Source organism: Sipha flava, unplaced genomic scaffold (genome assembly GCF_003268045.1).
Source record: "Sipha flava isolate LNK unplaced genomic scaffold, YSA_version1 80_pilon_pilon, whole genome shotgun sequence".
Lineage (NCBI taxonomy): Eukaryota > Metazoa > Arthropoda > Insecta > Hemiptera > Aphididae > Sipha > Sipha flava.
Window position 1 is genome coordinate 550,014 of NW_020273622.1, and position 25,814 is coordinate 575,827.

At 26.0% G+C, this 25,814-nt stretch overlaps 3 protein-coding genes across 4 annotated transcripts; 1 reads left to right on the forward strand and 2 right to left on the reverse strand.

Moving 5' to 3' along the window:
• Positions 1-4,060: 4,060 nt before the first annotated feature.
• LOC112693114 (origin recognition complex subunit 1-like) lies at positions 4,061-8,282 on the reverse strand. The gene is made up of 2 exons (XM_025568039.1): positions 7,656-8,282; positions 4,061-6,173 (listed from the first exon to the last, which is right to left on the reverse strand). Exon 2 carries the CDS (start codon positions 6,071-6,073, stop codon positions 4,061-4,063), a length of 2,013 nt encoding a protein of 670 aa, XP_025423824.1. The 5' UTR covers positions 6,074-6,173; positions 7,656-8,282.
• Positions 8,275-11,148, forward strand: LOC112693100 (tubulin-specific chaperone C). The gene is made up of 2 exons (XM_025568017.1): positions 8,275-8,490; positions 10,055-11,148. The coding sequence occupies exon 2, from the start codon at positions 10,204-10,206 to the stop codon at positions 11,107-11,109; it is 906 nt and encodes a 301-aa protein (XP_025423802.1). The 5' UTR covers positions 8,275-8,490; positions 10,055-10,203; the 3' UTR covers positions 11,110-11,148.
• A 726-nt stretch (positions 11,149-11,874) lies between these two features.
• LOC112693101 (3-ketoacyl-CoA thiolase, mitochondrial) lies at positions 11,875-15,946 on the reverse strand. 2 transcript variants are annotated; one of them, XM_025568018.1, is made up of 9 exons: positions 15,843-15,946; positions 15,674-15,779; positions 15,446-15,612; positions 15,094-15,225; positions 14,703-14,967; positions 14,456-14,631; positions 14,171-14,371; positions 13,514-13,668; positions 11,875-12,116 (listed from the first exon to the last, which is right to left on the reverse strand). In XM_025568018.1, exons 2-9 carry the CDS (start codon positions 15,687-15,689, stop codon positions 12,035-12,037), a joined length of 1,194 nt encoding a protein of 397 aa, XP_025423803.1. In that variant the 5' UTR covers positions 15,690-15,779; positions 15,843-15,946; the 3' UTR covers positions 11,875-12,034. The 2 variants fall into 2 exon arrangements, with proteins under 2 accessions (XP_025423803.1, XP_025423804.1); XM_025568019.1 differs by lacking the exon at positions 15,843-15,946 and having other exon boundaries at positions 15,674-15,836.
• Between the last annotated feature and the right edge of the window lie 9,868 nt (positions 15,947-25,814).

A 25,814-nucleotide genomic window follows, 5' to 3' on the forward strand; every position in this document is an offset into this window, starting at 1 on the left:
AATTAAAAGGTTAGACTGTGGTTAGAATAATTAGGTAATACACAAATATTAAATCTAATTGTAAATTGTAATTCTTTTTAGTACTAAAATATGTATTAATAAATAATTATATTTCAATAAAAAAATCTTAAATCATTGATGCTAAACTTCTCTATTAATAATTTGATTTCCGTTTTTAATACACGTTATATATAATCAAAGATGGGCAAGTTAATGAAAGTAATTTACTCGAGTTAATTTAAGAGAACACAAAATCAATAAGTTAAAAATTAACAGTTCATAACAATTCATAAATTTGACTCGATAAGTTAAAAGTTAATAAGGAAAAAAATATTAACTTATTCAGTTTAAAAAAAGTTAATCTACTATTTTTAATTCATATATAAATCGCATAAAAAGTGACTGCGTTCTTCAGAATGATCTAATTTCCTAAATTATAATAAACAATTTTATTGAATTTATCATAATATACAGCATTGGCACCGAAGTGTTTGAAAAATACTATAACATTGTACTTCATTGCCACTCACTACCGTATTTATTTATCTTTATAGTTAATATTCTTTATACATAACATTCTACATTCACGGCCAAGACCCAGTACCCAAAGGTGGGCCCTGGACTAACAAAATTTAATATGAATTCTGATGAGCTGCAGCAAGATTGCGCAATTTTTCGTTTTTTTTTTTGAGCCGACTACGTACACCACAATCACGCAAAAAATGTGCAACACGATAGCACCCCGATCCCTTTCTACCTGATAAAATCACAACACCGTTGCGCACCAAATTATATGTGTATATACTATGTATAATAATTTTTGTACAACGTAAATTAATGTATAGAATACATACTTTCAACCTATAATTTTTATATACATGCACACACACTATTAATTCACAATTTTCCTTCAAAATTATTACTAAGGGCGTATTTGAGGGGAAGGCGATGGGGCATTTGCCCCCCAATGGTTCGTATTTTTTTAAATATAATACATTGATTTATTTAAAAAATGTAATGTATAAATAATTAAGAATATAAATTACTAGTTTATCATTATAATATGTTATCATTATAACAGAAATATGAGCTGTAGATAATGAACTGTAAATTATTTTTAAGTTTGTATCGAAGAAAAATTAGTTTTCCCCCCTCCATGGCCTCAACTCAAATACACCCTTGATTATTACAAGCTTAGGACTGTTAACAAATTTTCATCGTTGACTTGATTAAAAATTGTTTTTTTTTCTATACTGATAGTCATTAGTCGATAATATTATTATAACTATCGTTAGCTCAATCAAATTTTCATTTCGATTTTGAAAAAGTGCATTTTGTGAATTAATAGTTTGAGTGCATGTATATGCAAATTATAGAAAGTATGTATTGTATACATTATTTTGTTGTACATAAATTATACATAGTATATACACATATAATTTGGTGCGCAATGATGTTGTGATTTTATCAGTTAAAAAGGGATTGGGGCCAAATTGTGTTGCAATTTTTTTTTGTGCAATTGAGGTGTAATTAGTCAAGTCAAAAAAAGGCAAAATGCACAATCGTGTTGCATCGCATCTGATGTACAATATATGCCACAATTTTACTTTACACGATTATTTAACTTTTATATTAATACAAACTTGCAAACGAAAAATGTCTAAATATTTAATTTGATAGATCATTTTTAATTGTGAAATGTTAAGTTATTTCAACTGCCAATTACACTAGTTAAGTTAAAAAGTCTATTAGAAAATAAACTAACTAGTTAATGCCCACCTTTATATATAAGTATAAATATAGGTTACGGGCAGAGTATACAATATGAGAATTTTATGTAACGCATAGACATCGTTAGGAATTTCGTCAAGGCGGTGCATCATGCTTAGCATAAATGTTGATTTCTAAATAATGCTTAAATTATTTAAGTTTTTAAGTTGTACATTAATACAAAATTATTTTGGTATTTTTCGACGGCTATATAGTATACGTTATGACGGCTACTAAAAAATCCGATGAATATATACATAGCATAGATTTAATCTGTGATATTATAAATTTTTTATTATAAGGTTTTTTTTTAAATTTATGGGGATGCAAGAGCATTTTTACGCACGCCTAGGAATTGCGCTCAAAGCCGTGGTTTCTTTCAACCACGCATCCGTGATTGCGTAGTTCGCGCAAAAGTTGAAACCATGAAAAATAGTATCGATGTTTATTAATAATTCACGCGCGCGATTATCGAATCACGCACGTCAATCGCGCAGCAGTCGCCACGAGGGCAACTTTTGCGTGAAACGCAGTGCTGGATGAAATTATTTTATACATTATTAAAATATTTTATTATATGTTTTATTTAATTTTTATTAATAATTAAAGTACTGAAACAATCTTCTCTGTTCCATTGACTAAATATTTCATGATTTCCATTTCGAAAATTATTCACATATAGCAATAGTTCTTCATCTGCTTCATACTTCAAAATTGTATAAAGCATAACCACGTCCATTTTGATGTGCTACTAAACATCGACTGACTAAAATTATTGTCTTCTCCAAACCACACAGTCGTAAATACGCATCGTAGTAAAACACTTCCATTACGCATCACGCAAACGCGCACCACGCAATCAAGGATGCATGGTTGTAGGAAACCACGGCTTAAGGCGTAGATATCTCTGCCTCTTCCCCTTTGTTAAGGTCTTGTCAATATCTCTTATCTTTTAAATTTTTTTTAGTTGTATTACTAACAATTAATTATAAGCAGGGCTCATAATTTATAACTCTAAAATTGGTTATTATAAGCGCTAAAATATGCTCTAAAAATACTAAAATATGCAAAAAAAAACGTTTGTGTACAAAAATTATTATTTATTACATTATTTTATTATTTTAGCTTCTATTATTAAAAAAAAAAAAAAATAAATAATGAATTCACGAAACGAACTAGCATTCACACAATACAAAAAATCGGAAACGACTGCAAAATGTTAATGAAAAATATTCTGTAAATAATCTGAGAATGATGATATCGGAATATACCTATATACCTACAAACTATAAAAATAAAATACTACAGTACAAGTTACAATTATATTCGATTATAATGGTTTCCTTATCAATGGGATTACAAAGTTTCGGGCGTACATTCTCGCTACGTTGCGCGTCGCCTAAACTCGTATAGATATATATAGTTTATCTGATATTATTATATAAGTTATGTAAGAAGAAAATTAATTAACACGAATTAATTACTAATATGAACAATTAATATGACTATAACTACTTGTTATTTTTAAGAAAAAATGTTTTGGGCTCCAAAAAAAAAATCAAAAAAAAATCAATGATAAAAATCATGCAAAAATCCAAAAATATGCAACATAAAATTTCGTATGTAGCTTCTTGGTTATCTGACACAAATTTATAGCTCACATAAGTACCTGTAGGACCTCTCAAAAAAAATATGCAAATGCTAGAAGTTATGAGCCCTGGTGATAAGCTTCAAAATATTATAAACCTTTGGGTAATGTAAAAGATATAAATCTAAAACCTATATAAAAATTAAATCTTTCGCAAAAGATTATGACTTTAAAAAAAAAAAATAACTTAAATAATAGGTAACGTAAATGAATTCATACAATTGAATTCAAATTATACATAGGTATCAGCATGTACCTACCCAACCGTATGTTATTGATTAAAATGTTTTAATCAAAAAAATTATTTTTCAGAATAAAATATTTTTAAATATTTGAATTTGATTGAATGTTTGGTATTGTTAGATCTTAATTATAAAATAAATTGAATACAAAACTTTTTTTAGTAATTTTATGTATTTGTAACTTGAAATTCAATTAAAAATATTATGTTAAATTTAAATTTTTTTATATTTATAAACAAACTATATTTAAATACATAAATATAAATATATATATATTTATAAACTCAATGTAACATTTATTTTTATTAAATTTATTTGAGCTTACAATATTGTATTATACTAATTACAAAGTTTAAATACGTTTATAAAAACAATGTTTACTTATTAAAACTTAAATTTATTATTCAATCTTACATTTGGCAGGAATTTCATTGTAAATGAAAATATTTTTATTTCCCGTATATTTTTGAATAAACGCGATTCCTTGACATCCATTTAATGAAAACGCCAAATCCTCTTTTTGAATATTTTTTTTTTCACAAAATGTATTCAATAAGTTGATATCTATATTTTTATTCCTGTATTTAATTACAACCCAAATCTTGGACACACCAAACTTAACAATCGATGTTTCTTCTAAAAGTTGTGTATCATCTGTAAATCTATAAGCTTTATTTATGGGCTTTACTTCTAAATATCCTATGACCTTAAAATTAGGTAATATTGCTAAAAGATATGTTGAATTTTTATTAGATCGTAAGCCATGTTTAAAAATACCATATTCCAAGCATACAAAATCATCTATATTTTCAATGGACTCGCTTATACTTTCATCATTATAATTATTATTTAAAATTAAAATTCTATAGAATAAATTATTTAGTTTGAAATGAATACTATTAATAGTATTATGTTCAATAATGTTACATTTAAACCATAATTTATGGATGTTTTGATGTAGAATGTCATGAAATTTTTCGTCCCAAGTAAGTGGAATTTCCGAAGGAGTTATGCCACAAGCACACATTTTTTTTACATGTTTAGGTTTTAATGTTGATAAAAACTCTGGCACTAAAGTTCCATTAGGTAATTCTACCATAAAATTATCCTTATTTGTATCATATTCTAGTCCAATATCTTCAACTATATTTGTAGAAGACTTGCGATTTCTTAATTTTTTCGTAACATATGATTTTCTTAAACGCAAAACGTCTGACTTATTTGATATCATTTTTGATTTACTCAATTTTTTACCTTTATTATAATTCGTTTTAGAACTTTTATGACTGCAGTTACTAGTATCAACTTTTGATTTACTAGAACGCTTACAATACTTGCAAATATGTTCTGAACTTGCACTAGTAATACTGTCTTCAATTGATCTATAAGAATTAGATCTTGTGCTAGGTTTTATATCAACTTCATTGAGAAATGATTTTTTTTTAATAACTTTACAATGTTCATTAATTAATTCATGTTGTCCATCAACCTCTATTGTATCTATCGATTTATTTTGTTTATCTTCAGTTTCATTTTTCATAAAATCTGGTATGTTAATAGTAACGTTCGATAATTGTTGTGGTTGACTGTCATCATCAACTCTAAAACTATTATTTAAGAGTAAAGGTTTTGGAGATTTTGATTTCATTCGTATAAAAGAATTATCACTTGTATCCAATGTTGAACATACTTGACTATCTATATCTCCATCATCTTTTCTAATTAATAATAAATCAGACAAACTACAATCTAATAATAATTTATCCAAATTTAATTCAGTATCATGGTTATTTTTATTTTTCAATGCTGCAGACTCAGTATTTATCTGAGAAAAGTTACTAAGACTTGATGACGAACTGCTGCAGTTTAAACTATCATAAACAAATGGTTTATTTTTAATAGAATATGGTCTACTTTGTCTTGACTCGTTACTGATAGAAGAAGTATTAATCTCTGTATCTTTTGAAATCAGTTTTATATATTTTAAATCCGGAAAATCAGAATCGGACGAAGATTCAATGGCAATAGTAAATTTTTTATTCAAATCCACTGATTTTGTAGTATTAGTAGTTAGACATTTATATTTTGTACTACTGTTAGTTGATACGTTTTTTGAATTAGATAAATTATGATTAGTTTTTGGCGGATTAAATGAATATGACAAGTGAGAATATTTATTCTCGTGGAGAATATCTGATGATGTGCATAAGTTTTTTTTTCTTTTCAATTTCTTAACGTTTCTTGGAGATTTATTTAAAGTTTGACAAAGTAAATTTGAATCTAATCCCATTTTGAATGTTTTTTCAAAGTCTACTTTAATGGTATCAAATGTAGTTTTATTTCTAATTTCATTTCCTGATTCTGAACTTGTAGACATATTATAAGAAGACGACGAGTTAGAAAAAGAATCCATTTTGGTTGTGTATACGTTTTTATGAAGTTGCTAGTGTTTTACTACATTATTTTGAAATTTTTTATAGAATTTGTTTGATATTGACGTCAAAAATTCAAATCTGAAACAATGTACAAAATTCATACAATTATAATATTTATGATGCCCCACCCTCTTTCCGGTCTTGATCATATTAAATGCTAGTGTAACATTCATATTTTTGGTTTGAAGATATAAAGAAGCTGAAGTTGAAAATGCAAATATTTAAAGATATGTATGAGCTGTTAGAACAGTATACTATAGAATAAATAATAGTAAATAAGTAATAAATAAATAAGTAAAAAATAAAATAAGTAAAATAAAGAAGTATTAGTAAATAATATATTATTTTATCTCCTCCATTATTGCTTCAAGCGTAATAAAACTAATATTTTATCCTGGTTTTCGACTTGTTACGCGATTAAATGTGCCTATAGAAAACCCTTGGAAATAGCTGTACTCGTATTTTACTGTTTGACACCACCTATTCTAACTGTACAGTTTAATAATTTAATTCAATTATATGTTCTACTGATATTTGTATTATTTTTCATCGTCCTATAAAAAAAATAATGACCCAAACATTTATGACCGACCCACCGGATTTTATCGGTAGCTCGCCAGCTCAATTCCAATGAACTGGACTGTAGACTAGCCGTAACAACATCATTAACAACGACCGTGCGCCAGTCTGAAATAATTTCCTAATTATTATTTTACCTGGTTTTTATTTCTACAATTTAATGCGCTACATTTATAAGGAAAATTTTACACTGTAAGCAATTCCGGATTAAACATTTGTGGGCCCCTAGACAATTAAAATATAGGGCAAAATTATTTTTTACTTACATCTTTAACATTACTATCTCATAATTAAAATAAACAGTTTTAATAATAAACAAATAGGTATTATTAATAAATAAAATCATATTTAATTTTTTTATTATTTCTATTTTTTCAAAATAATTTTATTATTACTACTGCATATAACACCTACAACTTAATATATATTATATTTCATAATGACTTTTGTCCCGTTAATTCGTAAATAAAATACAGGTATTATTAAATAAAAAAAAAATTATAATTTTCCGTTTTCATAGGACCCCTTAAATGAATGAGGCCCTAGACGGATTATGTTTAGACTAACCTACTCAGCTTAATGGGTAATCCGACACTGACTGTAAGTGAATCTATTCTAACCAAATTTTTCTCTACACCGTACATCACGTTTTAAAATATATTATACTGTTTATTTAAAACGGTGGAGTACAGGTATTGGTAGAAATATCTACTCGTCTTTCTCCGCTCGACCGGCCCGGGTTATAAATTATTAAATCGAGATAATAGTTTATTCTAGAGCAAATGTAATTCCTACACATTAATACTTTAATTACCTACTTGAATTATTGATTTAAATGTTGTAAATTCGTATTTTTATTTTCTTATCCAATGAAATATCTTCGAATAATTAATAACACCGTGGACGGAATTAACTCACAACTTAACTGTATTCTTACCTTAAAATGTGCCATGCACAAATCTTATGAGAACTGATACTCACATAAACGAAAAGATAAATGGATTCTTGTCATTATTCGTTTTTTGGTAATATTTGGTAAAGGAAAAATAATGTCTTGTCGTTACTCGCAGTACAACATAGAATATTGATTTTGAGTGTTCAACAACGGCCATAAAACGATTAACAATTCAACATTTGTTTCACCGTTTCGGGGAGGATAGAAGTAAACACCTATCGGGAAGATCACTGCAGTCTAAGGAAATATGATAGGTAATTATTAATTTCCCGTTATGTTTGTACGTAAAGCCAGAGTAGTTACTAACTTAGCCACATAGGTATAGGTACCGTATTACATTATTATTTTACTGATACGAACGTTATTGGTATTCGGCAATGGAAGAATGGTTCATTACGATATTGAACTATAGCCGTTATCGTACAGTCTGCTATTCTCATTATTCGAGTAACGAAGTCATTAACATTAAAATATCATTATAGATCTTTCTACGTATATCTTTAACGTCTATGAACGAAATCCATGAATTTAAAAAATGTTATTCGCCCGAAACTGTGGTACAATATGGTATTTTTATGGTATCGTCAAGGCTGACAGTTTTGATAAGTTATCAAGTAATAACTCGTTTGGAATGAGATAATATTCTATTTCTAAAATTGTTGAAGTTTTTTGATTGCAATAGTTATTCAAATACCATTTGCCATCATTAATTATGTTCAGTGTTCATTTATCTAAAACTCCATAATATTCACGTTTAAATTAATAATTAGAAACTGATTACGATTTTTATTTAAATAGATTCACTGTATTGTAGTCACAGTTATGGTACCCAATAAGAAAACAATTAATGCAATAAATGTTGTAAGTTTAATATATAATGTAATATAATATACAATATAATATAATATTTACTATCATATATTATATATATATGTATATAATTATTATTTTGGGAACTAATAATTGGATAAAACAGATAAAAATTATATGCTTTACTAATGTAGTTAATAACTAATAGGGTCAGACCTAGGTTTGTATTTGAGATATACACATTTCCAGTTTCAGAAACAGTTTAGTGAAGGATCTAGAATTTGGTTTTAAGAGGTGGGTGGGTCTAAAGTTTTTTAAAAATATAAAATACCTTAATTTAAAAAAAAAAAAAGCAATAGTATAAAATACAAGACTAAGTCATAAATGTACATTACAAATAAGACTATTTTACATGGTTGATGTCATTACATCAATCAGTTGGTTTATTACTTATATCATATTAGTCATAGGATAATCTAGAAATTATATATTCGTTTTCAAAATAACTATTAAATTGTGTTGTTTATAATTTTTATATTGTATCTATTACTAAACTAACCAAGGTTAGTTATATCCCCTATTTAAATCTTCCATTGCCCTCACTAGTTACCAATGCTGATGTCAGGTTTTCTTCTTATGAACTTACTGTCAAAGTATAAATATGTAATAAAAACCATTTGTTTATCGTTTACCTCAGTAAAATATTTTTAACAAATGATTTTCAGTTAAAAATTTATAAAATTATATATTTCAATAATATTTTTATTTTTAAAATTTTGATAAAAATAATAATAAAACTTAATTAAATATTTTATGGAAAATCTTTAGGGTCAACCAGTAAACTTCTAAGGTGTTCCATTTTTTACCTATTCAACCTTAAATACAATTACTAATATCCAATGTTAATATGCTTGGGAAGGTTTTCAGACTGGGTTACTTAAAAAAATACAATAAATATTTAATCAAAATTTTCATGTCTATTCAAGCAGGTAACCAGTGGTTAGCCTGGGTGGACTAGACCCCCCTTAATTTACTCTGGCCCATAGTTAGTTCCTCAAATTCATATACAATATTTTTTCCAAGTGTCAAAAACATGATACACTTATAGTTTGTGGACATAAAATAAATCTATTGTGATAATTATTTGCTGATACAATTTATTATGATTTTGATTATTATATAATTTATACATAGATTTATTATTTTTATTTTAAATTTTATATTAGAAAATGTTACTTTAAAAGTAAACATAGGGTTTATTCATAGTAGACAATATTAAATGGGAACTAGTGTCAAATAGTGCCTTCTACAAGATCTGAAAGTTTCTCCTTGAAAACAAATTATGGAAAACTATATAAGGCCCAAAATTGATAGCTCCTTCTAAAAGAAATTTTTTGATTACTTGCTCGTGTTCATTAGGGTAAAATATACATACCTCTAATATCCTCATGTATATAATTTATAGTATTAATTAGTAATTTTTGTATATATTTATATTACTTAATATTTAGTATTTAATTTATATTTTAGCTCTCATTTTTTAACTTAACATATTTCTTGAAATCCTTAATTTATTTTCTAATTTTTATTTCTTATAACAAATATTATTTTTCAGGGTCTTTTATTAATAACAGTTTTTGTTTGGTCATATGTTGTTGCTACTGCTCAATTAATTTATGAACGTACATCATCTTGTAACTAATCAATTACCAGATCTTCAATAAATCAAAAAAGTTCATTCCATTTACTTTTTGTAAATTAAACATGGATTCAGTATCTGTCGAAGAACCGATTAATCAAAAATCTACATTTGATTTATCATTTAAAACAAAATTAAAAGAAATTAATAATTTATTAATAAATGTTGAAAAAAATTCTAATGAAACCAAACACTTCCAAGAAATTTTACAAAAAATTAATGAGTTACAAGAATTTGTGAATGATTCTAAAACATTTTTACCAGCCTATAATATGAAAAAATGTGCAAATGAAATCAAAGACATTACTAAGTGTTATGAACAAATGCATGAAAAAGTTTTACCCAAGAAGAAATTTACATTTGGTAAACGACAAACCAAATCAGTAGTTAAAGCAAATATTGAAGAAACATTTGAACCAATAAATAAATCAAAAGTGTATAAAGAAGATTATGGGTTTAAAAATCGTTCTAATGAAACCCTAAAACTTACAGAAGATCAGACTTATTCAAAAGACATAGCTCTAGATGTATTAAACAATTGTAATGTTTTTATTTGTGGTACTCCTAGTACTGTTCGTGTGTCTTCATTATCAGCATGTAAAGTATTTGCATGTGCAAGTACATCAATTTTTGTTGAAAACTGTAAGAACTCAATTTTTGTAAGTGCATCTCAACAATTACGCATCCATGATACTGTTGAAACTGACTTTTATATTTATGTTACTAGTAGTGCTATAATAGAAAATAGCAAGCAATTGCGATTTGCTCCTATTACACTTAACAGTAGTCCTATAGTAAAAAAATCTTTTGAAATGGCTAATTTTGACGAATCAACCAATAATTGGAAAATTATAAATGATTTTGATTGGTTGTCTTCATATGAGTCATCTCCTAATTGGTGTGAAATTCCAGAAAAAGAACGAAACCAGCCTTTAGAAGAAAATATAATTGTAGAAAATGTTACAATTTAATTTTAATAAACTTTCAGAAGTACATACCATACTGTTCAAGCATTATTATAATTTTATTTATTTTTATTTAATCCATAAATTAATATTATTTCTAATTTTTTTACACCAAAAAAAATATAAATTATTTTACAGAATAAATTCTATTTATTATTAATGTTAATAAGAAAATTGCACTAATATATTTGTATTAACATTTTTATATCTTCATATTTACTTCCTTTTTAGTTTAGTTATTATGAAAGACACTATGTAAGTACTAACTTTTAACTGTTATAATTAATAGTGCTATATCAATATTTTTCTAATAAATAAAAAAAATAATAACTTTTAGGTTTTATATCTTATATTTTTTAATAATTCAATATTGTAATTTATTTATCTTTGCATTTTCCTGAAATCTCATAACTCTAATGTAATGTGTTTGTAATTATTGATGTAAAATGGAATTCTATGGTTATAAAAGTATTGAGGACTATGGAAATCTCTCTATCATACTTTTATGTTATATTATTATTTTAAAAAGATCATTAAACTAGCTTAATATGTGTGTGGTTAGATTATTATAGAATGAATACATTATTACATGTAGAATAAAAATTAATTTACTATGTATAAAATACAATTAAACCAATTAGATGGTAAATTATCTGCAATTAACCTCTCCTAGGTAGCTAGATTGCAAGATATGAAGCACTATAGGAATAAAGCATTATATTTAATAATAATTGCAATATATTTAAAAATACAAAATTACGATTTTCATAAAATATATATGTTGATTTATTGGTAATTGGTAAGTATTAGAATAAAATAAATAATAAGTAGTATAACAATTTTTTTTTTTTTTTAACAATATAATTTAAAATTTCTTGAAAATAAAATAATCCCATAAACCAGTCTTGAGTATTTTAAAAAGTATACATTTTTAAACTTTCTCAACCATGACAGCTATTCCTTGTCCTCCACCAATACAGGCAGAGCCAATTCCGTATTTAAGATTTTTACGCCTAAAAGACAAAAATAAAACAATTATAAATAATATCTACTTTTCGTACCCTTGCTTAAAAAAGTAACACAAATCAAAAATCGCGATTTTCCATCTTATTATATGGTAGATTCTGTATAAATATCATGTTTGATATATTTGTATTGTACACAATAAGTCATAATTTTATTCCTATCTTTCACCAACGGTTGGCAAAAATATCACTTTTAATAATATAAAAAATTAACTAAAACAATATTATCAAAAGTGGCATATCTCAAAAAATATTTTTTCAGTTGTGTCACTTTTTAAGCGGGTGTGCGTTTTGTATCATAATTATCAGAATTTAGATCTGTAAATTTAATGTTCAAAAATATTTTTAAATAATCTTATTTTTTAAACAACAAAATTAAAACCTGCATATAATTATGCTAAGATTCTCAAAAATGCGAAGTAGCATTTTGCATGTAGATTGTAGTTAAATAATTAATTTTTTATAGTAAAAAATTTTTTTTATAACAAAAAGAATGTTTTAAGTTTACAGTTCTGATTGTTAAAATTAATATTTAATTTGATTATTAGGGCTCGGATTTAATTACAAATGTATATTTTACAATTCATCTAGAATAATTTTGATTTTATTATATGTTGTTTCGTAATGAATAAATGGTTATAATGGTTAATTTTTTTTTTTTGTTGCATATTTTAATGAAAATGCATATTAATTGACTATTTCTGGAGAGGTGTATAAATGTTGAATATTCTATAATTATAATCATGCAAATAAAATGAATAAAAAAATTAAATTATAATAATAATAATAATTATAATTATAATTTTATGTTTTTTTAAAAATTGTTATAGATTTTTATTTTTCATAAATTCGGTCCTTAATGATTATTATATATATTATTATTATTTTTATAATCAAATTAATTCTAATTTAAAATAAACATTTATTTAAACGTATGTAGTTTATATTATGTACATCAACTTTACATGATTACTGTTTCCATAAAATAATAAATTGTATTATACACATTAATACCAATAAACCTAATACCCATAACTACTTTAAATTTATAATTAAAAAAATGTTTAAGTCAAAGAAATTGGTAGGTATGATTAATTAATAAACAAAAAATAAATACATTTTTTATAGAAAAATGTATACTATCAAACACAATTATTTTTTAAATATAATTATATTTTAAATCTTAGTTTATATTCTTTCAAGTATTTATTTTATTATTATGGTTATCAAAGTCTAATCAGATAAAATAATTTAAAAGATTGAGTGCATGCATCACAACGATTAACAATGTAATGGATATTACATAAAAAGGTCAAGTTAAATATACACTTCCTGGTTTCATATTCAAATTATAATTGTGTGTATGTTAAATACAATTAACTCACCTGAGTTCATGGACAAGATGACTAGTAATTCTGGCACCTGATGCTGCTAATGGATGACCAATTGCAATAGCACCACCATTCACATTAAGCTTTTCAATGTCTAGTTTCAATTCCTTTTGGCAAGCAAGAGTTTGAGCTCCAAATGCCTCATTGATCTTAAAACATTTTCACACAAATTCATAATAATGAATAATAATAATATTTTGAACATATTATAGTAATAATTGGAAAAACAAATATTAAACAGGAAAAAAATATAGATAAACCATAAGTAATTAAAAATAGTTAAGATTCATATTTACTGTAGGTATAAGATTGAATAATTGTTCTTATTTTGAAAATAAGATGCTTTCAAAGTTTTATCTTTAAATAAACTATAGATTACTGTATTAACTAAAATTTTTTAACTGTTATTACATCTAAATTAAAGCTTAGAAAAGCTATATTAATGTTAATTTGTGATTAATTGAATATATAATATAATATAGCTCTATATAGTAATAAGGGAAGAATTTTAATGTGCTCAAAAATGCAATTAATCAAGGCATTTATAGCTGTGGTAGAAATAAATAGTAACTATGAGTTATACAAATATACTATTGCTACAAGAAGTAACTTTTTTGAAAATTTGAAAGTTGAAATTTTTATTTAAATTACCTCTACTAAATCAATATCATTAAGTGTTTTTCCAGTAAAGCTCAACAGTTTTGAAATTGATGGAGCAGGACCAATACCCATAATACTTGGATCAACTCCAACTACTGAATAACCAACTAATCTTGCCAATGGAGTTAGAGAATGTTTCTTTAACGCTTCCTCACTGGCCAATATCACAGCTCCAGCACCATCACAAATGCCCTAAATTTTAAATAAATTTTTATTAATACTAAATACTTTCAAGGAAGAAAATTATTAAGTTTTATTTTTACTCTATGCACTTACAGATGCTGAACCAGCAGTCACAACTCCATCCTTTTTAAAAACTGTAGGTAATTTTCCTAATGTTTCAAGAGTAGTTTTTGGCTTTGGGTGTTCATCTATATCTACACTAACATCTGCTTTTTTAATTTTTATAGTCACAGGAGCTAATTCAGCACTGAACACATTGTTTTCCTGGGCTAAAAAAGGTTTAAACTCAGTATTGATTGCAATTTGCACGCTTTTTTAAAATTTTTTTAATCATTGTAACCTTTTTTCCATAAGGTCTGAGATCTTAAAGCATATTCATCTACTTCTTGTCTTGTAATTTTATATACTTCAGCTAATTTTTCTGCAGTCAGTGCCATAGGTAATTTACAATATGTATCAGTTAAACCTGTCCAGAGACTGTCTTCAAAAACATATGATGCTCCAAGAGGTATCCCAAAACGGGCATTACGGACAACATGTGGAGATTGACTCATACTGTCTACTCCTCCAGTCAACACAACATTAGATTCACCACATATAATACTCTAATACAGTATAAAATACAAATAGTAGAACATTGAAGTTTGAATAATATTTTGTAACAATTTTTCAAAATATTTTAAAAATAAATCAGTAAATTAAATATTTTTAAAACATTAACTTTGTTGTACCTGAGCTCCATTTACAATAGACTGAAATCCTGATCCACATAATCTATTGACACCCAGAGCATGACGATCTTGTGGAATTCCACTATGCAAAAGTACATGTCTGGGTAAGAATGCACCATCTGAAGATGAGTTCTGAAATAATAAAAATTAACTTATTAAAACTGATATTGAAGTAGCATTTATTTTAAACATTTCTTTTTGTTCTATTTAATATATCAATTAAAAAATATTCAATAAAATAGTATTATAAATTCTTAATCTATTTTATAACATGATTATCAAACTTTGGTATTTTTATCATATACCTACCATTAACAAATAAAATAAAAACAATGGTATTAATCAAACTTACAATCAAAACATTTCCAATTATTACTGAATCAACAATATTTGGGTCTACGTTGCCAGCTGCAAGCGCAGCTTTCGCAGCAACTACTTGTAGTTCAGTAGATGAAGTTTTAACAAATTTACCACCATATGTACCAAACGGAGTCCTCTTAGCAGCTACAATAAAAATACCTAAAACCAATCATTGTTAGTTTTTGTAAATATCAATTATATTATGATTATTATAGTATACCTTTTGTTAAAGACATTTTGATTTTCTAATTAATCAACTATTTGAATATTATTAAACCGGAGTAATAAATGAAGCTACGCGGATGAAAGCATAAGATAAACTGAAACTAAAAACAAATGAATAATAAGTAATAATTGTATTGTTTTGGCATTGTAACAATGTAACTCACAGCAATTTAATATTTCGATTGGAGATTCAATGTCGACTGATAAAAAGAAATAACACTGAACAGCTGTTCCGCTACGTGTTGATCTTATAATTTATTTTTCGAAAATATATTGCAAGGTACAACAGCCAATCAATGACCAGTGACCACATTCCACTCGTATGAAATGTCCGTCAGTAAACAACGATTTATTATTATTATTAATAACTAGTTAAATATAAAAATAATTTATTAAAAATATCTATTAGATACTATTGATTTCGAAAAACGATTTTGAGCAAAGGCCAAGTGGACCTTTATTTTTGAGTTGATTTAGTTTCTACAATACCTTTTTTTTAAATATATAAATAAATAAACATATATTTTATATGTCGAAATAAATAAATAAATATGCAAAAGCTTAGCTTGGAGAATTCTTATATTTATAAATTACGATAGGTTTTGAATTATAAATTCATCATTGGGTATATACTGAGTTAATAAAATATACCTGATGATGAGTTTTTTATTCGAAATCGGTCGTAATTTATAAATATAATAATACTCCGAGCTAAGCTTTTATTTATTTATGTATTAATTTACAAGTATTAACCATTTAATAATTTTTTATTATTTTATTACTTTTTTTTGATAATTTTTTTAAGAGAACTTAAATGCACCGTGTATAGCACCCAATAAGCATAATGTACCAACTCATTTAATGTTCAAGTCGGTTAAACAGACTTTATAAAAAAAAAAAAAAAATGCACTTAAGTATTACCTTTATTACACTAACCTTCATTAAATTAATAAATAAGATAAAACAATTTAATGTAAACATTATAAATAATAATATATTTAACCAGTTAGTTTTATGTATGTTTCAATGCGTGTATCCAAGACAACAAGTAGGTAAAACTTATAAAATCTGTTTAACTTTATAATATTGTAAAATTCAACAAAAACAAAATAATATTAGAAATAGTCGAATATATCTAAGAATGGATAATATAATAATACGAGGTGACTGTAAAGAAAATACACGGCTTATGTTCAAAACTACAATTTTGTTTATTTGTGGACTGTTTGGATTTGTATGTAATATAGTGGCCATACGTAATACTATATCTCGAATCTCGATTGAATAATTCTTTAATTTTTTTAGATATTTACATGTTCTGAAGTTAAGTCTTTCAGTACATTTCAAGAACTTTACTTGAATGCATGTAATTTGAATTTAGAATTTATTCAACATCAACCAGTTCGGTATATATACAAAACAAGTACGTATCGCATGCATGAACCTTGTTTAGGTCAGTCGTTCGATAATTTTATAGACACAATTAATGGTTATAAACAGAGCTAAGATTTTTATGGATTTGTATGTTTTTTTCTTTTAGTCCCAATGGATTAGTTATCAGTTGATAGACCACGATTCGTAACTAAATATACTTTTTTGTTTTGCATATGTTGATCAACATGAATATATTGGTTAATTAGAATTTTTTAAAATTACCTTTATTGTTCGTTAAATCGAAAAAATAACATTTTACTCCGTAACAAATTGCCTTTTTTATATAAGTACTCAGGTAATACTGGAAATTAAGAAGTTTTAAAAATTTTGTCAGTATAGGTTAGATCCATTCTACGTTACACACATTACAAATTCTACGTCATTTCTTTTTGAAAATTTAATATTATATTTTACTATTTTTCATGGCACATAAATACTATACTGTACTATATTAGCCTATCACAAATAACTAATTTATAAATTCACATGGATTTAATAATAATATTTAAGTTATAAACTAAAAATAATGAAATATAAATAAATCTAATACTTAATTTCTAATACATAATCAATTTTTTTTCAGTAACGATTTTTGTAATTTTGACAAGAAAATATACATGGTATCCGTATATCATAGTTTATTTGTTGTTGTTATGTGAAATAGTTTTAGTAAGTTTTATGATGCATACACAAATGACTATTATTTGTACATGATTAATTATATGATATATTATTAATCTTTACTTACGATCTATACAATCACAAACATAAATCCTTAAGAACTGAATCCATTCTATTCATAATATTTTAAATTATATTAAAATATATTATGTCAAATGTTAATAATGTGATTTTTCCTTCTTAAAATTAAAATTTTTTTTAAATAATCATTCACGAGAATTAGAATTATTTTACGAAGTTTGTCCCAAAAGTAAAATCTCCATAAGTATAAAAAAATTGAAAAAAAGCTCTATTAAAAATGTTTTACATGATTATATTGAGTATTTATTTACTATTACTCGAAATATTCGCCGTTTATAGCGAGGCACTTTTGTAATCGATCTGGAAGCTTTGTATACCAACGTCAAATAACTCTCCATATACCTCTTTTTTCATGTAGTATTTCACTGCAGTTTTCACTTCTTTGTCTGAATTCAGTGTTTTCCTACCCATATATTTATTTAAGTTGGTGACCAAATGATAGCCCGACGGCGCAAGGTCTTGTCTGTAAATGGTTAATGGAGAGTGTCTCAACCGAACTTTTGCTAACTCTCCCATTTGCTAATTTTCTGGAAAATTTAAAAGAAACAGAAATGCGCTCTTTTTATTGAAGGATTGGGAACGCATTCCTATCAAAACTTTCCCAACACTAATTTGTAAATATGAATTTTGTTTTCCACTATGCTAAAAATAATAGAGTAGTAGAGTAAAATAATTTATAGTGATTAGTTTGATAACATTTTGATTTATTTAAAAACAATTTTAGTTTATATTCTGGATATAGGTAGGCAGATAAGTACCATGTGAACGCAATATTTTATTTTTCAGGAATCAAAAAGATTTTTTTCATTATGGTTACTTATATCGGCAATCAGATCATTGTTGATTAACATTATTGTAATGTTAACAGGATTGTGGCTAGGATTTATTTCCAGTAGTAATATATGGACTGTATTGGATTTTTTTTTATTCAAAACAATTCAAATAGGTTAGTAAATAAATTATTGTTTCCACAATTTTATTAATATTAATAGACTTTTATTATTTGATCTTATTATAGCATTAACTTTATAATTTTGTCCATTTGATATAAAAAAAAAAATAAAAGTACCTATTGTAGTGTAACTTATATTATTTCATAATTAAATTATAGTACAAATGCGTTTTTGTAGTAAAATGTTTGTAATTTTACATATAACAAAAAATTCCTAGAAGTAAAAGGTCGAATGAATCAGTTTATATTTCTAAAGATGGTTGTTATACGAGTAATATTAGAATCAAATTTCTTAATAAGGTAGTTACATTATTTATATTCTAATTGTTGCAAAAAAAGAAAAAGAAGTTAATTAAATTTCATTTAAATGCTATTATGTCCTGTATTATCAAATTACAACCGATTAAAATTTGGGAAAAATCAAAAATTTCAATTGCTTATAAATAACACAAATATCATTAAAATAAAAATTAAATTCGTTGTGATCGTTCAATATGAACTAACGTTCATTTCGCTCTTTGCTATCACTTATACCATTAATGATTTTTATTAAAGAATTATAAATACGATTATGTTGTGGGATTCGTTTGACATAATTTATCATCATCATCATAATCATTAATTTCGGCATGAAAACCTCTTCAAGTAATAAATTTTAATCAAATCTCCCTTTTATGTAAGTGGAAGCTACGAATTTTTTTTTTTCATTTTATTGCTTTTATCTTTACAATATTTTAGCAAGACAATTATTAGAATTTAGATACGAAGAAAAAATAAGTAAAGTATTTTAAATGCGGGAACCAGCGTTGAATAGGCTAGGAGATAAAATTGATGATAAGAGCGATAACGGAGAGAGATCGAGAATTGAGAAGAAGAATTACATCAGGAGAGGTGTAACCTGAGGAAGAGAGTTGTGAGAGTAATAAATTGTATCAATTGTTTATGTTTAAAAAATCATTATTTAACCTTGTCCACTCATTGAGCATATGTTTAAGAAATATTCCAAAACATTTGATTATTTGCACCGACGGCGCAATTAATTTTAATATAATTAATAGCACCCAAGTGATAAAGAACAGATCGAATTCCACACATTTTTGCCTAATTCATTGAACCCGTACTTTTTATTTATCAAGTATTTTCACAAACACTAACTAGATGATATTCAAGTCTGCTTAACTTAAGTTCATATATATGGGTCACAAAGTTATTCGGGCCACGAATATTATTCATTGTAAAATACTTATTACCTTATACTCCTTATTTCGGATTCATTTAAAAGTTTGATATTGATAATAAAATTCTCAACCTATATTTACTTCTTCAAAATAAAGAAAAAACTCACGCTTCCATAATGCTACAACTCCTAGGTTTCCTTTACTCAAATTTATATAGTCACCAACCTCCCCGCTGTGTCAAATTCAAAAATAATCATTACTCTTTGGTCTGCATAAAATCTCTATATTGGTTATCATATTTTTGTACTGTATACAAAAAAATTATAGAAAATCGAAGGAAACATCTAATTAATAGGCTCCATTATTATTCCACCTCCAACTCTAAAATACGGTTTGTAATGTTGCTCTTAGTCACAGCTCTTATAGGAAACAAAAATATCACTTTTAACTACGCCCTAAAACTTGTCATCCAAATTGATTAAGGAACTTAAAGTAATTATCAATCAATTAATCTTTTTATTAACAATATTTTTAAAATAATTATTTTCATATTCTATAATGTTTCCTTAAACTTATATACTTCACTAGTTTTTACTATTATTATTATTTTTTTGATTAACGATAAAAAAAAATCAATTTTATCAAAAAACCGCCTGCCGTTGTTTTTGTAATTTTTTTTAGTTTTTGCAATTATTAAATAAAATTATTGGAAATTCGTATAATAATCCCTAGATCTTATATTATTTTTTTTATTTAATGGAAATATTCTTTGTATCAGTAAAATAAAAGTACCTACTTTAGAAAATAAATGAGGGATTAAAATGTTTGTATAAGTTATAATTGCAATATTTGTTTTTATTTCATATATGTATACAGGATTTTCAGCATCTTTTTGGTATGCCATATGGGTCCAGCATTCAATTTCTTCAATCAACATTAATCATACATCACTAAGGAAAAGGCGAGCATCATTTCACGGTTTTGAAAGTTTCGACAAACTTTCCCAATGTTCAACAAATTCGAATTTAAAAGATGATTCTTTGTGCGAATATTTAAACAATTCATCTCATCAAAGTGATCATATATTTGCTAAAACTGTTTATCGGCATCGTTCGTTAGATTATATTGTTAAAAGAAATATTATTGATTGGTTTGTCAAAGAAGCAAACACAATCGAAAAACACAATTCTTCGTTATTCTCGTTTGATTTGGCCGTACGAGCAGAAAGGTATGATATAATTACAGCGTTTGTAATAAAATATAAAACTTCATCTTTGAATTAAAACTAATAAATGTTATTTTTCAAAAATCTTAATTCTACATCAAACGTAAATTTGCAATGCAATGTATTTATTGCTGATGTGTAAACTAAAATTATTATATAAAATACTGTATACACTATGCATTACACATATAAAGTGGCATACACTGGAGGGTTCAAGGGTAATAGCTGCTACCCCGATTTTTTTGGTGGTTGAGTGGACCCCTGACCCAAAATATTTACATCATCAGCCATTAGCCTATATTTAGCTTATATAGATGTAACTGATAAAATAATAAAGATTTTTTTTATCGTTGATAATTTCACAGACAATTGCCAATAACAGCAGCACACTAGAAAATACTTCATAATAATTATTCAAACTTGTATATAAAAGTTTATAGCTGAGTCCCAATATGCATAAATTTAATTATTAAGCTTTACAATATAATAATTATATTCGTTATTGCAATTTTGTATTTGTATTTGTATTTGTAGTAAAAATGTGTATTCTATTGTAAATTTATTTAAATTATTATTCAATAGTTGAGTATTAAGTTGATTAAGTTGAAGGTTAAACAAAAAAATATTAATATTATAGTTATAATTATAATCAAGATTATGCATTTATATTTAACAAGGTATGGAGGGATAAATTTCCCCTGGATCTGTTTTTGAAAGTGATTTGGTATGTTGAATTGGGTAGGTTTGGTTAGATTTGGGTAGGTGGTATTTTTCCATTCAATATAGTATCCTTATTTTATTTTTGAGTGTACGCCACTGCACACATATGTATATTAAAAAATCAATTCTACTATAAGGCAATTATAAGGAACAAATCTGCGTTTATCATTTTTAAAGCATACATTTATTTATTGTTTTACTTACTTTAAAATTTTGCAAACAAGAATTTGATAAGAATGTATAATTATAAAAAATTAGGTTTTTACAGCTGACACCTGAAGAAATTGCAAATGCATCTAAATTAAAAAAAACAGAAACTTTGGAAGATAAAAATCTAAGTTTTAATGCATTGCCAAAATTACAGTTGTTGCTAACCACAGATAACAATTATAAAAATTCGTCAAATGAAAATTCAGAAATAGAGTTGAACGTAATCAATATATCAAAATCAAGTGGAAATAGTTTTCAAGTAGTTAAAAAGGATTTTCCATTAACAATAGAGACATTGCTTAGTATATTTTATAAATATCATTGCTCTAAACCGAAAATCATGGAAGAATTTAAGGATTAATCGTCTAAATAGTAAGCACCAATAATCTTATTGAGAGCATACAAAACACATCAGCTAATAATAAATTATATTTAAAATAAAATTGATTTATGTAATTATTTGAACTAAATTCATGTACAGTATAAGTGGTATTATTATACTTGTATTAGTGTTTTATATAATAATATGTAGGTACCGATCAAAATTAAATTATGTCAACAAAATAGTACAACATTTGTACATTTTTAATTTTTAATTGAAAAATATAAAAATAATGTAAATATTTTAAAATCGCTACCCATTCTTTCTCTAATTGCACATTCACTCGCTCCCATACGGGAATACATAATTAAATCTAACAAACTACCCTTATTCGGAATAAACTTCCCTTCTCTCTTTCTTTCTTCTATAATACATTTCAGTAAAAACTTTTTGAAGTTCCTTATAGACTTTCTTAAAACCGCCCAACCTAATTTCGTCAACGGCCTATTTTTGGATTACATTAGTAAAAGTTTCACTGATTTTATTTTAATATTCACTGACGGATCTGTTACACCTCTTTCAGTTGGCTTTGTTTTTGTTATTCCGGAATTTCATATTTCCTTCACTAATAATCTTCCTCCCACAGCATCGTCCTATACCGCTGAATGCTATACAATAATTGAATCTCTACTTCTCATCTCTACCCTAACCCCTAACAAATTTCTAATCATAACTGACTCTCTTTCATGTTTACAAGCTTTGGCCTTAAATGTCTTTAAAACACCCCACTCCCCACTCATTATTACAATCAGATCCCTTTTTCACACGCTCACCGAATTAAAATTTAATGTACAGTTTCTCTGGTTAAAATAAATTTTGAATTTGAGATTGTCGGGCAAGTTTAGTATCGGGCAAATGGTGTCGGTGTATGCACTGATCCCTTTTCTCCCAACGCAAAAGTTTTCTCACTTTAATTAATTCTCTAATTATTCCAACCAATTCTCAATCTGTTATTTTATCCACACTTAACTTATTCAACCAGGCTGGTTTCATAATTTAAAAAAAAAAATTGTTTTTCTAATTTAGTAGTTAATTATAAATTTATATATTTATTTTAATTATCAAAATTAATGGTTCACACCAAGTTTCTTAATAAAAAAATTTAAAAAATGTAAATATTTGTGGGACCAATTCAAATTAATATCAAATTACCTTCACATATTTTTACATGATAGTATCATATCATATACTGGTAATAAATTAACAGAAAAAAGGAATTTCATATTTAGATAGACGCCATTTATAATATAATTCATTAATTCATACTAAAATTATGGTTTCGTATTTCAAAAAATAGTTTTCTTAGGTTAGATACACAGCTTAGTAGAGAGGTGAACTTCTGAGTTCTAGTTCTGCTCGAAAACATGCCTTTGCTCTCGGGATATCAGATCGAACGGTAAGGCAAATTTTGCATTGTGATCTTAAATTACACCAATACAAGATTATAGTATTATAGTAGCTCAGGAATTAAGTTCAGCAGATTTGGGAAAACGAAATAATTGCTGTAATTAAATTCTTACAGTTGTTTCTTCCAACGGTATTGTGTGGAGTGGCGACGAAGCACATTTCCACATTTCTAGCACAGTGAACAAACAAAATTTTCGTTATTGGGCTGCTGAAAACCCTATAAAAATACACCAACGACCTCTTCATAGTCCTAAAGTAATAATTTGGTGTGCTTTGTCCACAGTAGGCATCGTGGAACTTTATTTTTTTTTTAAAAGGGTAGTGTCACAGTTACTCTGACTTTCAACCTAGACTGCGAGATGTTGGAGAACTTTTTATGTTCGAAAATTTAAGAGTACGAAAATACTGATGCCTTCTGGTTTTAACAGGATGGAGCCACATCTCATATGGCCCGTTATTCTCGTGTTGTTTTGCAAAAAATATTTCCTGGTCACCTGATTTTCTTAGGGGAAATGTTAGATGGCCTCCTTGCTCCCCTGATTTGAACCCATGTGACTATTTCTTATGGGAATACTTTAAATCTGAAGTTTTCAAACATCGACCTAGAGCCATTGAAGAACTAAAGGAGGCTATTAGTCAAGAAATCTCCGCGATTCCAGTCAATATGCTGGCGAAAGTAATGGAAAACTTTCGAGAACGACGACATATGTACGTTGCTCGTCAAGGCAACCATTTAGACGATATAATGTTTAAAAAATAATTTAAAAAACCTTATATAATATAGTTTTTAAAAATAAAATTTTTTTTTTCTATATCTTGTATCGTTTTTTTTTTAATTCACTTCGGAAATATAGGAGTTTGTTATGCCGGATATGATAGGTACAGTACCTACTCGTATCTATCATATGACAGATACTTTAAAGATATGTATTGATAAAATTAAGTACCTAAATAATATATAATTCATTATTTATAGTGAATTTGATTTTCTTAATCTATCATGTTTTATTTTTACATACAAATTCATCACAATAATTTACATACTTATTATATTTGGTGTTTTATATATACATATATTTTATATAAACATGGTATACTATAATTATAAAAAAAGTTTATTTCACAATTAAAAAATTAAATAAAATCACAATTCAATAAATATATCCGTAATTACTCAAATAATGAATAAGAATTAACTAACATTAGAATTGAATAGTTGAGGTCATTCATTTTTGAGTGGAGTAAATTAGTTGAATAGTCAGTCGTAGAGATACAACAATGTGCTTATGTAATAGAAAAAATAGATTTTGGTATAGTGAAAATGATTCAAACGTTTTATACTGATAATATATTATAACCAATTTTACCTATCAGAAACTTATATGAAAAATAATATAGTTGTTACAAAACTTCATAATTAATTAAGTACCAATCAACACATTTTTATCTATAACCTATGTATATAGATGTATATTGTAGGACAATTTAAATTTTAAATTCATATTTTTTAAATAAACATGTTATTTAGTTCGTCGATAGACTTACGAAATCGGATAAGAACATTCAATCGATAATCGACTAAAATTTGTCTATAACTTACCTGTATCATAACTATCCCCACCCTCCTCCATCAATTTGTTCACAGATTAAGTATTATTCATAGCACTAAGTTTGAAGGCACTTTATTGCCTATAATTAATTCTTACCTTCCATCTATTTATTTTTTTGTTAACTTGTGAACTTATAATCGTTTAAATGTTTTAAGAGTTGAATTATAATAATTTGTGCTCAAATTTCAATAAATAAAAATAAGTTTGAACATAATAATGGCGAAAGATTTTTACATTTTTCAATTAATTTAATTGA